At 43.6% G+C, this 14,798-nt stretch overlaps 1 protein-coding gene across 5 annotated transcripts in view; it reads right to left on the bottom strand.

The window, feature by feature from the left end:
- RUNX2 (RUNX family transcription factor 2) overlaps positions 1 to 14,798 on the bottom strand; it is a 288,575-nt gene that overhangs the window by 204,040 nt on the left and 69,737 nt on the right. For all 5 annotated transcript variants that reach the window (XM_019491598.2, XM_019491601.2, XM_019491602.1 and 2 more), the window contains one exon: positions 442 to 722. In XM_019491598.2, coding sequence (XP_019347143.1) covers positions 442 to 722 — 281 coding nt within the window. The remainder of the gene's footprint in view (positions 1 to 441; positions 723 to 14,798) is intronic.

Here is a 14,798-nt window from a genome sequence, read left to right as displayed (position 1 = left end):
TATGGTGTCTGCACCCAAGCTTTGCAGCCAGCATTTCCTAGGGGTTGGTCCACACTTCCAGCAGGGTGTGAGCAGCCTGAGAAAGGGACCTTCTCTGGCTGACAGGTCCAAGGAGCGCCAGCCGCCAAGGGTGACGGGTCCCCTCCCACACCTGCACTCCCAGAGGTGCTGGGCTGCACACCTGAGGGCTGTGCACCCTGGAGCGGGGGCTACATCCAGACCAGACCCCCCTGCTCTGCCTCCTTTCCCCTTTTCCCCTCCGGTCCTGGAAGAAGAGGGGTGTCCCCTGCTTTGCAAGGTGGGGGGACTCCCTGGCTGCGGCTTTGCCCAACCCGGGGCGGTCCCCACAGCGGTTTTGGGGGCTGCGGGGCAGAGGGCGGGGAGAGCTGCCGGGCAGGTGCCCTGTCCAGCAAGGGGGGGCCGGGACCCGCGGGGCTTTACCTTGAATGCCACCGGGAGGGTCTTGTTGCAGCGCCAGTGCGAGGGCAGCACGGAGCACAGGAAGTTGGGGCTGTCGGTGCGCACCAGCTCGGCGGGGTGGTCCGCGATGATCTCCACCATGGTGCGGTTGTCGTGCGGGCGCAGCCGGGGCACCGCGGCCGCCGCCTCCTGCTGCTGCTGCTGCTGCTGCTGCTGCTGCACCGCGGCCGGGCTCACCTCGCTCATCTTGCCGGGCTGCAGGCTGCTGGAGGGGGGGCTGAACCTCCGGCTGGTGCTGGGATCTACGGGAATACGCATCACAACAGCCACAAGTTAGCGACCTGGGGCGGGCGGAGGGGGGGGGCGTGCAATGTGTGTGTGCGAGGGGGGATGATAATAATAATAATAATAAAAAATAAAAATAAAGAAGAAGAAGAAAAAATTTAAAAAACAACAAGAAAAGCAGGGGGTGTGCTTGGAGCAGCCCGGGTGGCAGGCAGGAGGGAGCGGAGCGGAGCAGAGGAGGGAGCGGGAGCCCCGCTCAGCACAGCCCGGCGGGGGAAGGCATGGTCCCGGCTGCTGCAGGCTGCGAGGCGCTTCTCCTCCTCCTCCTCCTCCTCCTCCTTCCTTCCTTCCTTCTTTGCGCTTGTTTTATTTTGCCCCCTCCCTCTCCTTCCAGCCACCGCTTCTTCCCCCCGGGCTGGGGCTGTCTGTCCGCCTCTCTTCTGCTTCCCTCTTCTCCTCGCTGGATGCTCCCAAAAAAAAAAGTAAGAAGAAGAAGAAGAAGAAGACGACTCGTGCAGGGTCCCCAGGCAGCGAGATTGCAGCGGCGGCTGCTGGAGAAGCAGCAGTGAGCAGAGGAGGGGAGTTTTCAAGTCTGAGCGGGGCTGCTTTCTCCTCCAGGGAAGCCTTCCCCCTCCAGGAGGAAAAAAAAACTCGGGATCGGATCAAGTCGAGATGCCAGGGAGCTTCTCCGCTTCTCCTAGTGTTGCTTGGGGCTTCGCAGGGGCAGGGGGCTGCGAGGCGTCTCTGCAAAGAGCTGGTGCGTTTCCCCCCGAAGAAAACTTCTTAGGGGTGTTTTTTTTTGGGGGGTGGGGGGTAGAGAGCAGGGCAATCAAATGAGTCCTAATTAAAAGAGCTTGCAAGCTGGGTCCCCGGGGAGGAGAGAAGCCGAGTCACAAACTTCTGGCTCCCAGGAGTCAAAAAGCAGGCGCGGAGCGAGGCAATGCGCGAGTCCCGGCTTTGGGGGCTTAATTAAGCCGCTGCCAGGTCCGAGTCCGCTGAGCTGAGCAGGCTAACGCGGGGCATTGGGGGGGATGAACAGCAGCAATGAAAAAAAATAAATTGTATATAATATATATATATATATTAGAAAGCATTCAGATGATCCCCCCCCCCTTGAAAATCAGCTGGGAAAAAAAAATCTTTTGGGTCCCCAAAAAGTTCAGGTTGCGAAGGATAAAGGAGCCGGGGGAGGGGGGGGGGTGGAAAAACCACCGCGATTTTTTTTCCTCCCCCCCACACTGGTCCTAAATGTGGTTTTTTGGAGGCTGGGATTCCTAATGATTAGGTTTTTGTGGTTTATATAGACAAGGCTCTCTGGCTGGGCCGATCATTATGCTGATGAGAGGCAGCAGCACGTGGTGTCTCAGCCCGCAGCTCCCGCCGCCTCCCGCACCGCGCAGCCCCCGCGCAAGGGCGACTCCCCAGTCCCGGCCGGGCCGCGCGGCTTCCCCGCTGGGCTTTGTTTTACCCCTTTAACACTTTGGGGTGAGTTGGTTTGTTCTCAAATACAAATAAATAAAAGCTCCCTGGTGCCAAAGAAAGGGGGTACACCCCCCCCCCGGTCTCCTGTAGCCCAAAGCCTAAACCTCGGATGAATGAAACCTATAACCCTCCCCTCCTCCCCCGGCTATTCAGGGAAAGAGTCTGGTTTGTTTGCTCCCTTTAAAAAAAAAAGAGAGAGAAAAGGAAAGAAAAAGGCTGATCTTATTAAAAGCAATTTCCATACCCAATGGTAAGGGAGGGTGAACGCCTCCCGGGGCAGATAAGGACCTATCAAAGCCTGGCCTTTAATTTCTAAGGCTTTGCTTCGCCTGCCGACTTCCACCTTCCTGGAAGCAGTGGGCGCTGTGTGCGCGGGTCCATGTGCTCTTGGGGACGGGGAGTGGGGTCCGGGGGCGATGAGCCCCCAGGGCTGGGGGTGCTTGCCTAGGGCACACGGGCACAGGGAGCTGCGGGCCCGGGGCGGGGCGGGGCGCAGGGGAGCGGGAGTAGGAGCCGGCGCGTCCCCCGCCCCGCTGCGGTTCAGCCGCGTCCACACGTGCGGCCGGGGCAGCGCTGGAAACCCGGCGGCTTCCCCCGCCCCTGCCCGGCCGCACTCCCCTGCCTCCGCGCGGGGGATCTGGCAATGCAGGAAGCAAAGAGTGCCTGCAAACGGGGCAGGGGGGCGCTTCCGCAGGGCTTTTCTTTTCTTTGCCGTGTCTTTTACATCAAGAAAGGAGCTTTTCTTTCGCTTTTTCTTTCCAGTTCGGTCGCAGGGGAGAGCTCTCGCTCTGTGCACCGCGGGCCGGGCCGGGCCGCGCCGCGCCGCGCCGGCCGGGGGAAGCTGCCCGCCGCAGGCTGGCTCTGGCTTGCCTGCAGGATCCTTGCTTCTGCGGGCTTTCCTCACTTCTTTCCTCCTCCTGCCCGTCTCTCGCCACGCTCCATATGGTGCGTGGTCACCCCTCCACGGAACCTGGCAGCGAGCGCCTCTTCTTTTTCTTTCCCCCCTCTCTCTCCCCTCTTTATACTTCTCAGATACGGAGCGCAGGAGTTTGTTATTCCTACAGGGAAGTGTCATTATTAGACTTAGCGGCTCCCATTCCTAGCAAACCACCCCGATTTCTCTCTGATCCGGGCCAAAAGGAGAAGTGAGATCGGTTCTCTCAAAAGAGGTATCTGGCGTCATCTACAAGGAGCTGACTCATGTAGACGCCTTTCAGAAGCTCTAGCTGAGCATGGCTGCAGCACAGTATAACCATGACTATGTATCTATCTGTATACAGCTTTACATATAGAGAGATATCTAACAAATAACTATTCAAACACAGATAGATAGATATGCATGCATTTAAATACTTATTTTGGAAGAGTGTATGCTTCCTAGCTTGCTTAAAAATTGTTCTCCAACTATTTAAGTTAGTCTAATAAAAGATATCAGGTTCACCCAAAAAACCTTGTCTGCTTCCTAACTCCTTTTCTTTAGGGCCCAAGCAGGTTTAGACACTGGGGTGGGGGGGAGATTTGAGCTGGATGACAGGCATCTTGTTTCCAACACACAAGGGTAACTTGACAAGAGGGATTTCCTTTTTTTTAAAACTGACAAGATCATCTTCCTACTTTTTAATGAGTCAAATCAGTAGTTTTACTGTTACCTCTTTACCCACCGCAATAACATCAAAAGTCAATCAGGATAAACTAAAAGACTTATTGGAAGCTCCCAGTGTCGGTTGGCTTAAAATAGTCCGTGGTTATTTATAACGTAGAAATGAAATTTTCCACTGAACGCCCTAACAAAGTTTCAGGTATCTGGCACAGTGATTTTCAGTCTCCTTGCAAAAATATCTTTTTTCTGAGCATTTATACATTTAACAGGAACTCGCTAACGCCTGGAACATATCACATCTGAGAGCACTAGAATTTTATTTAAATGGTTAGGGCCACCTTAATAAAACTACTCCTAGCATTTATTGACCTGCAGAAAGCCTTCAGCATTTTTTTTTAATGTAGTTTATGTAATTATATGCAGAATCTATGACTATGGCTTGAATTTAGCTGGAAGATACATGGGGCAAACCTATACTCCAGCCATCCTCAGCTTGTCCTTCTGATAATCTCACGATGGATCACATTGAAAACTGTTAGGGAGCCTTAGGATTTTAGAGGAAAAAAGCTGGCTTCTTTGGAAATTATGTCAAAAAATCACTTCCAACTTTACCGTATAAAAATAAGATTTTACCAGTAATTAATTCAGCTGCGACAGCTGCTGAAGCCCATTTTGATGATCTTTTCGCTTTCATTTTTTTTAAACTTCGACTCGTCTTTCTATTATAACTGTAGTATATGCAAGATTTTTTTGCTAGAAAATAACCTATTTGAAGTGGTTCCCTATCTATTGACTTCTAAACTGGTAAAATATGGGTCCAGCAATCTCTGATCCCATCAAAAATCTCGTGATGTAAACATCATATGATCAAGGTGAAAAATAATTGGCAAATGTTGAAAGTTTCTGTACGGGGTGATGTTTCCTAAAAATAGTTGTTTTGATGCTAGTGTGCTGGATTGGAATGTGCTGTCAACATGATACCACTGAGTCTCTTCTAACCATTCTCTCTATGTGTGAATAGCCTTGAAGGAAAATAGAATAAATTAATGTGTTTAACAGGTTTGTTATTGTATCAGATATTTGGAGTGGGAGTATTGTAGCTAGGTCAGCAATTGCTACTATAGTTAAGAGCTTGCCAATATTTTCTTTCCAAATTCCACCTTCCAGGAGCTTCTAACTCACTCATGAAAATGTACATCAAATTGCACTGTGGTGTGAAAGTAGGGTGGTCCTGATCCTTCAGAAATCAATGCCTAGATTTCCATTGGCACCACTGGAAGCATGGTGAGGCCCAGTGTCTCTCACAAGCACTTTGCTTTCCTTATGGTTACAAGTTGGATACTTGTCCAACTATTCTTTGAATTAAGTGTCGGTGGGATACTTACAATTGTATCTGACATTTTTGATGGGTTGTTTACCACGCTGATGAGAACTCTTACAAAAATATATAGACTACTTCAGTCTCTTTATTTTAGCTACCATGTGCCTATCCCACTGATTTATGACCTAAATAAAAGAAAATTCTTTGTATCCTGAAGCTTGCTGTAAGCATTTAATAACTCAGCACCTTACACTGATCAGTGTTTGCAGCTTGTAGCATAATATGAAAAAATGAAAGACAGGACTACCTAACCAAGAATTTATTGACATGAACAGTATTATTGTTTCACACAATATTGTCCAGTAGGAAGAAGAGAGGACTGCGAGTTGGGACTCTTCGTTTCTGTTTCAGTTTGTTGTCAGGCCTTGGGCACATCACTTAATGTCTCTGTGCTTCATTGTAAAATGGGGATAATAATAATGACTTCACGTCTTGTGAGACTTAAAAAACGTTTGCACAGTGCTTTGAAATCCAAAGATGAAAGGTACTGCATTAGTGTAAAGTATTATTGCTATGTTTTTCAAGCAGCTAATAATAAAACTGCTGGATCAATAATGAAATGTGTTGTGATCTGACTCCTATTGATTTCTGTACGGCATGCTCTAAAATGAACATAGCCTGAACCACAAATAGAGATCATCACTAAAGACTGTTTTTTCTAAATAGCTTGTCTCCTGCTAGTTTAAAAATAGATGGTTGCAAACCTAGGTCTTGCTTTTCCTTTAGGCTCTAGTGCCATCTTGGAGTTGCATCTGCTTCAGTGAGGCTTGCAGATGTGGGTGACAATCTTTGTGGGTCCTGATGCAGTATTGTGATTCTAACCATTGCATTATAATAATATATCAATGAGAAAATCTACCCTGTGCTTTTGATTGGAATGCAAAGTTTGACCTATGCATTTTAATTAGAGGGATTTCTCATTTTGGTCTGTCTTTGTCAAGAAAATCATATATATATATTTTTATTTTTTTTTTGGACCCTGCAAATCAAAAATTTAATTATGGAGACTTGTGCTCTTCATTATTAAGGATAAAACTGACTCTAACAAACACAGTTTGGCCCCTCTCCATTGAGCCTCCCCACAGTTTAACTGTAAATGAATGCATGATCTTATTGCCAACATGGATTTTTTTTTCCTGGAAAGTTCCAGGAAAAGTGGACAAATTATTTTTGAGCTATGAGGCCTAAAAAAAATAGGGTTCATATTTCCCCCCTGCCTTTTTTTTCCCCCTTCACCATATATAAAAACAGTCTGATGTAGGATCTTCACAGTTCGTTGACCTCAGCAAAGACTGGTACCCCTAGTTAATGAGTGGTAAAGCTGAGAGAAGCATCTACAGTTAAGGTTGTCTGATGCTTTTGGTATAAGACCCGATTTCAGTTGCTTCTAACTTTGCTAAATGTTAATTGTTTGGGATGACATTTTCCATTGTAGGCGCCTGTCACAGCTCATTGTTCCTCCCCTCCCCACAAGTTTTAGTAAAAAGAGTTCAGCCACATCAAAGAAGGATGATAGGAAAAAACACATGGGTTTTTAAATGTTAACAACATTCTTACTACAGTTCTGACGCATGTTTTGAAAAAGGGATTGAAATTTTGTTGGGGGAGGAATTACCCTGGGATAAAGGAGTATTTTAGCTATACCCTCAATGAGATTCAACCCAAACTCAGCTGAATTGTAAGTTTTGGGGTTATTTTTTAAATCTTTACTTAGCAGACTTAATGGCTGGCAGCTCAATTCTCCAAAGAGTCCGTAGGAACGTAGGAATTATTAGACTAGATCCAACCCATGGTCATTTTAGTCCAGCTTTCTGTCTCTGACCATGATCTGCATCAGATGCTTTGGAGGAAGGTATAAGAAACCCCACAGTTGGCAGATAGGTATGTGATCTTTTGTCCCATTAAGGTCTCATCTTAAACCCTAATAGTTCAAAAAATACGATCAGAAAGACTGTCAGCAGTGCTGTTTTCAACTTAGCTTTTCAGAAGTTTATAACTCAACCGTAAAAATTCCTTTCAGGCTGAAAACTGGCATATGATGTCTCAGTTCAGAAGTCAAATGTTATGAAGTTTTGTGTGTGTGTGTGTGTGTTTTATTGGGCTCTTTTTTTAAGTTGTAGAACTGGAGAAAATAGAAGTTTATTTAGTTTAGACACTTTTTCTATATAGCACTTTAATAACTCAGAAATAGATTTGTGAAAAAGATAGTTTGCAAGCTCTCTGCCTCATATGTTAATCAGCCTATTTAAGGAAACCAAAATAATTAAAATCCTAAATTTGTTAACACTTAACATGCAGATCAAGCTCTCTGCCTCATCTGTCAATCAGCCGATTTAAGGAAACCAAAATACTTTAAATCCTAGATTTGTTAACACTTACAATACAGATGCAAAGCATATTCTCTCTCTGTTTGACATGAAATAATATTAGCTAATGATACAGGGAGCGTCCATGAAGTAATAAGACTATAAACAGTCAGTAGCCCCTAATAAATATTAATTGAATAAATTATCAAAATATGTATTTTAAAACACAAGCCAATCCCACTAGGAGCTCTGATTGAATAAAAGTTTCGGGTTGCACTTAAAAATACTAAGAATACCTCTCCACATCAGCGAGCACTTATTTATATGAGCAGCTTGGCTGATTTTAGTTAGACCATTTATTTCTGTAAATAAGTGCCCATCAAGGTGAGCAAGGGGAGTGGGACAACTGGGCCCGAAGCACTACATTTCAAAGCAGTTTCAATGTGCTCTAAATCCGTGTCCAAATTGTTCAAAGCCCAAAGTTTGTGAACAGTTTTTTGTATCTATGTTTCCCTCCTCTACAAACAGCATTGGCTTTGCAAATCCAGTTTCATATGCAAATCTGAACTTCTGCAAATGTAAAAAAAAATGTAAAAATCATTCCTGAAATTGCAGAGGCAATTAGGGAGGCCCCTTTCTGCCGCTGGTATCCTTTAGCAAAGAATTATCATCCAGTGAATAAATTATTCATATTTTAAAAAATGCCTGAATACATACTGACTAGTTAAGGGTCTGTCACATAAAAGGTAGATTTACCTTTTTCAGGTTGTGCAGTACCCCAGGCTGTATGTAGTCCCACTGATTTCAATGGGAGTCTTCACAGAATACGTACGGGAATGAATGACAGAGACCAGCCTTTATGAATTTGCCCCTTGTGGTTACACTGTGCAGCCTCTCATCATTTCCACTTCTGTGTGTCTTAGTTGTTGCAGAGTGTTTGTGTGGTCTGATTTAAAAGCACGCTAGTTCTTGGGTCTTTTTAATTGCAAGAAAGTTAAGCTTGGACTGCTTTTGACAGTTTAGGGAAAAGGAATGAAGGGATTAATACAAAACTCTACTTGCTAAACATCACGTGCGTCCTGCCACCTATGATTTTTCTGAAGAACTTTGTGAGCTGAAGGAAGCAAACAAATCCCCTTCCTGTTAAGAAATCCACATGCTGTATCAGTCATGCTTGTTTGATCACCAGCTGAAGTCCATTAGAAACCTCATGATTGCTATTGCTTTCTATGTGGAAGGTGCTTGCATACCACAGTGCTGGATAGCAGTATGCCTAAAATAGATAGGGAACCGGCAGATCAGAAAAACTAAAGCCATTTTTAACATTTACTTATCATGGGCTTCCTGATGGAGTATGACACATCCCTAATGATGCAGAAAAGGATGAAAAGATGTCCTATAGCTAATTAGACAGACCATAATTGTAATACAAATTATTTTAATTAATATATGGGCTCCACACAAGGACTTGCACGCCTAGTCACACCTGCAGGCTATAGTGAGTCAGGGCTTTTCATAAAGCTGAAACAGGTAGAGGTAGATCTTAAAGTGCATTGCTAAATAGTAACCAAGCCTCCAAACACCCTTGTCAGCTAGGTATACATGGTAAAACTGAGGGACAAAAAGATTAAGTCCCTTGCTCAAAGTCACAAAATAACTTACCCCCTGTATTTTATTTTGTGGGCAATGCGATCAAATGTAATTGCTCAAGAGTGATTCAAATCTGGTGATAGGTATTTGAATGATAAGCTGTTCACAGCTCTTAAGGACTATCGCTCTTCTTATTGGGTGCATCTACATGAGACACTGACTGCACAGTAGTGTCATGGGGCAAAAAGTCATGCCGAGATGCTACTGCGCAGTAGTGTTGTTGTAAAGGCATTTGCTGGCGCTACTGTGCAGTAACTCTGGTTACTGTGCATTTATTTAGTACTTATACAAGTACTACATAAATGTACAATAACCACTGCACAGTAGTCTCTCATGTAGATGCACCCATTCCCATCCATTTTATACTAGAGTAACCCTACCAACTTCAGTGAAGTCACTTTTGGTTTACATTGATGTAAGAAAAGACTCAGGCCCTTATCTATTAAATCTTTCTCACATACTACCAGTAGATAGTAGATTAATTAGTGTTCTTCAACAGAAGGTGTGGAATTCCCAGTGCAATTCACTATGTTGAAGTGGGGGGTTTTGAATATAAAACAAGGAAATACAGACTTTGGGGTGACTACCTCTTGTCCTCAGCTCACCCCATTGTACTTCCGCACATATGCTATGTAATGACACTGGGGCTTTGTCTACTCTAGAAAAATTAGCTGTTCTGACAAGGGGTTTCTAAAACAGTTTCCTGCCCCCAAACCCACCTGAAGCTGTGTTGAAAATGATTGCCTGGCCAGTGTGGATGAGGTCAACCAAGTTCACTGCTTACTGTAGCAAATCATGCTTGACTAGGGCACATGGGACCACTTGCATAGCTAAAGCGAGCAAGATTTGGCTCAGGGTGTATAAAACTATTTGTTACAATGGGTGTTGAACTCAACTGACCTTGTCCACACTAGTGGGGCAATTGTTTTTAACACCATTTGAACCTGCATGGAAGGAGGGCAGGTGTTTCAACATGAGTTGTCAAAAACAGCTAATTTTTTTGGCGTATTTCTGAAATATTTTGCTATTTTGAAATATCAGTAATATTAAAGGCACAACTTTTTGAACTTGGAACAGTGTTAAGGCTGCAACATCAGCTTCAACTATAAATTTCCATGCCTTAATATACTTACAGTATGTCAAGTGATTAACAATTGTTAGGGTTTTTAATTACATTATGATCTAGTATCCACATAACTATTGTATGCAAGGAAGCAAGCAAGCAGCAAGCTCTGCAATGTTTTTCTAAGTATTCAGTCAAAAGTTATTAATGCAGGAATTACTGAAAATCTATAGCCTCCGTTATATTGGAGATTAGAGATGAGATGATCACCAATTTAATTTACTAGTTAGCATATGATGATGATTATTGTAATTTATATGGTCTAATCCTGCAGCCTGTCAATGTATCTATCTAGGAGGTCTTACTGAGAAAAGGCTGAAGAAGCAGATAATTTGCCACATCGTATTGGACCACTGCTCTTCGGCTGATGTATTTATCTTTTCAGCAATCCATAGACCATCATAGGTAGCCTCACAACAGGGCTTAAGTGGTGCTGAGTGATGCTCAGTTTCACAGTGCCTAACATTTAGGCACCTGGCTCCATAGCCCTCAGTTAGTGTCTGAGTTCCCTATACAACGCATGAGGAGGCTAAGGTCTTTTAGCACTAGATTCAAGGGAAACACTGTGTTGAGTGGGGAGCTGCCTACATTATAGCCCAAGAATTAGAGCTACAGAGCCATGCTGCTACTTGCTCTTTTTCTCTTTCTTTCCCCAAGAGTTTTGAATTGTTTTTAACAAATGATATATCTTCAAGAGGAAGGTTAGAGAATGACCCCCTCTTCCCAAACAGCTCATAGTTTGGCTTTAGGGCACACGCCTAGCAGGTAAGATATGTGTGTGTTTGAACCCCTTCAGACTAAAAATAGTTAGAACCTGGGTCTTCTGTTTCTTAGGACAAGTATTCTGACCACTGAATTATTGTGTAATGCAGGTAGGGGGTGAAGCACCACCACTTCTGCCAGCTGTGTTTTGGATGAAAGTGGCCAGGGTTGCTGTGTTTCATGGAGACCTCTCTATGTCAGCATGTGGTTCGATATGTTCAGTGAATGACTTATCGGATCAGGCTCTTCAGGCAACTGAAGTGGAGAAGACCTAGCTGGAGGAATACAAACCACTTTTGGAATGAGACGGGCACTGAGCTGCTCTGCTTTACCAGAATAACTGCATATCTGGATATGTGCAGTAGTAGTGCTGTAGGTGCTTATTGGCAAAAACATAGGCACCTATGAATGGTTGATGCTAGATGCTACAGATGCACTAAAAGGGCTAGACAGGGTTTTTGAGGATCTTCCTCCAGGATTTAAGAGGCTAAATTCTACCTATCTCCTATTTTGTATGCCTATATCCCTTTGTTGATCTGGACCTAAGTGACCATGTTCATGTCTAGTATAGTGCTCTGTCCACTGTTCCTGCACCCATCAGATTTGTTCCTCACCTTCATGCTTGTCTCTCTTCTTTTTCTTTCCACTTCTGTCTCCTGCTCTTTCTATCTTCTTTTCTTCCCCTCCCTTCCCTGCATTCATTGTTTTTTCTATCCTATTTATTGTTTGTGGCCACAATATACTAGGCACTGTGAGCATGTGCATACATACACACACACGCATGCACACACATAGTCCCTGCCACAAAAAATATCATTTAAGATAGGCAACATACAAAGGGTGTGTATGGGATACAATCTCACTGTGTACAATTTTTGTGTCAAATGCTTTTTTGTATGTACAATGAAGTTTGGTTTTATTTATGAAATAAATAAATTTCAGCTAGAAACCTGGACCCCTCATCTCATCCATTAGTAATTGGTTGATTTCTTGCAAGTATCATGGGGGAAAAATGATCATGAGAGGTGTTTTTCCCCCTTCTTGTATTTATTGTGGAAGTTGTGGAAAAACTAGACAAGCATAAGATGAAAGAGATATTCAGTGAAATTGTAAGGCAACTTTTTAAAAACTGATAAAGAACTGCTCTGAGGCATCAAAATCAAAAGGCTCTGAGGCATCATAGGCACTGAGATGCTCTGTGATAAGCATGGAATAAATGTCTAAATTATTTAGAAAGGAGAGAGGAACAGGAAAGGACATTTTCTAGGATAAAGAATTCTCCATTTGAAATGCCACAGTAATAGTCCTATATATTTAAATATAGACAGGGGCAGCAGAAGTTCCTCAACTGGTTTTACCTGCTACATTGATTCATGGGAAAGGAAGATACTTCATATCACAGATCTCAAAGATAGGATTTGATAGTTTAAAATCACCATCATCTTTTCATAATTGTAAGGTAATATTTGATGTAATATAATTTGTATAAGAATATTTTTAAATGTCTATTTCCATTCCATCAAGATGCTGAATTGAAACTGGCAGGATGGAAATTAGGGAGGAGGGGGAGAAGGAGAGAAACAAAATGCATCCCACTTGGCTTGCTTGTCACATAAATGATCAAAGTTCTACATATGAGGAATGCCTTGTAAACAACAGGAAGACTGTTTAGAAAGGATGGAAGAACATTCCTAGGAGCTTTGCTACAGGTAGTGTTTTATATCCAAAAGAAAGACAGAAATGTACAATTTTACCCTCACATTTAAAGTAGGTCATACCGCTTCCCCATGTATTACAGATCATAGATTTCTTTCCATTGGTAGCTTAGTGCAAAAATCTGAATATAAGGGACAAGCTCTTTTCTTAGCTACACATGCGCAACTCCCAATGAAGTCAAAGAGAGCTGTGTTCATACATATAGTGGTGGAATTTGGCCCTACATATCTAAACATTGAACTTGAGAAAATTGCATCTCAGGACTAAATATAATTGTGTTCATAATTAATATCTAATGCATGCAGAACACTACTGGACACCAAAACTAGAGAATGAAATATCTGGCAGTTGAAACCATAAATGCAGGATTCTGCCTGCTCTGGGTGGTGAAGTAGTATTAATTTGTTTCAGGACACTGAGGAAATTAAATCCTTCACAACCTGTGGTTGATGTTATTTACTCTGCAGTCTAGGAGTAATTTGATGCAACTCCTTGGCACTCATCCTGTACTTCTAAAAATGTACTGTTTTGAATGTGCCTAATTCTAGCAGCTTTCATGATATTAATATGCAGGACAGAAGGAAGTCACAAGACTTCATATGCCTCTCTGCTTCTGACTAGGGATGAAAGGGGCAAGATCTGAGTCCTGTGATTTACTCTTCCCTACCTGTCAAAGGCCCCTGTCAAGAGTTCACATCAATCCAGATGTGTGATTTGGGATGTGTAGGACTAAGGGTTCTCTATGCCAAACCCTATTCCCAAACACATACCTGGTTAAGGCTGATGGTTCAGAAGTGTGTAGATTTTATGAAATTACACAATATTTTAATGTTTGGATCAGATGTATCTATGTTACTTGGAAAAATAATAGCTAATTACCCAATCACCTGAATGTAGCCTGTTAATAAAGGAATAGCTCTGCTTTTGGCTGGTTCTTGCTTCTCCTGCTTAAGTGCCTATTCCAGGTTGTTCCTTGATCCCTAGTTGAAGGGGTCTGCTGTTGCCTAAGTCTGCTTTCAGTGGCCAGAAATAGATGACTAGAGTACTTCAGTGTTTCTCTAGTTCTAGCTCCAAATCAACATCCATGAGCATTTGCGGTGATTGTATAACTGTTTTAGTTTCTGGTGTTTGAGATATCCCGATAGGGGCCCTCTTGCTAACCACAGAGATCAGCCTAGATTAGGGATAGGCAAACTTTTCTGGCCGTGGGCTGGAATAACTCATTCTATGCCAGAAGTGTGTGGGCGCTAGTCCCTGCTGCTGCTGCTTCTTTCTAGGATCAAGGGGAAATATCTGCAGCTGGTGCTTGTCCCCATAGTGGCATGCGGAGAGCAACCACAGCCAAAGATCTGGCCATGGGCCCTAGTTTGTCAACCCCGTCCTACCAAGTCCCAGTCATAGAGGTCCAAGCCTAAGCATGTTACGCTGCTTCCCAAATCAGGATCTTTTTGGTGTTGGCTGGGACTACGAGTAATTCAGGGAACAGGAAATAAGAGATGGAAATAAAAGCTGCCACAGGTATAATGTGGGGCAAATCAGATTTGTACTTGGTATTCCTTCATTAGTATAGGTGCACGGATATAAACAAAAAAAATACAATGTACAGAGGATGTTTAGTTGGTGCAAAACACGATTTTGCCCTGGTGCTGTTACTTTGGTTGTCAGACACTGTTAGCTGAATTAGCGCTGACTCCAAGGACTTACTTCAGATTAAAGGTATATGCCTTTTCCTCACTGATGTGTAAAGCTCGAACTAAACAGAAACCATGGTTGTATATCCAGGGCACTGAACTGGTCTCAATGAAAGGGGCACAGGCACCTGGGTGGGGGGAAACAGCAGGAGGTAGTGCACAGACAATGGCTCTCTCTGCAAGTCGCTTTTGCATCCAGCTGCAGTGGATTCCTTGAGATCTGTGTAACCATTTGGAAATACCACTGCTACTTGCAGTAAGTATATTCCTTGTTTAAGTCTGTATGTATGGCCTGTGGGCCTAGTAAAGAGAGGGTGTTAGGCTGCATGTAACATGATTATTACAAATTGTGTCTCTAGACCATAACTGGCTTATATAACAC

This window comes from Alligator mississippiensis, chromosome 1, assembly GCF_030867095.1.
Source record: "Alligator mississippiensis isolate rAllMis1 chromosome 1, rAllMis1, whole genome shotgun sequence".
Classification (NCBI taxonomy): Eukaryota; Metazoa; Chordata; order Crocodylia; family Alligatoridae; genus Alligator; species Alligator mississippiensis.
This window is presented reverse-complemented; position numbering and strand designations above follow the sequence as displayed.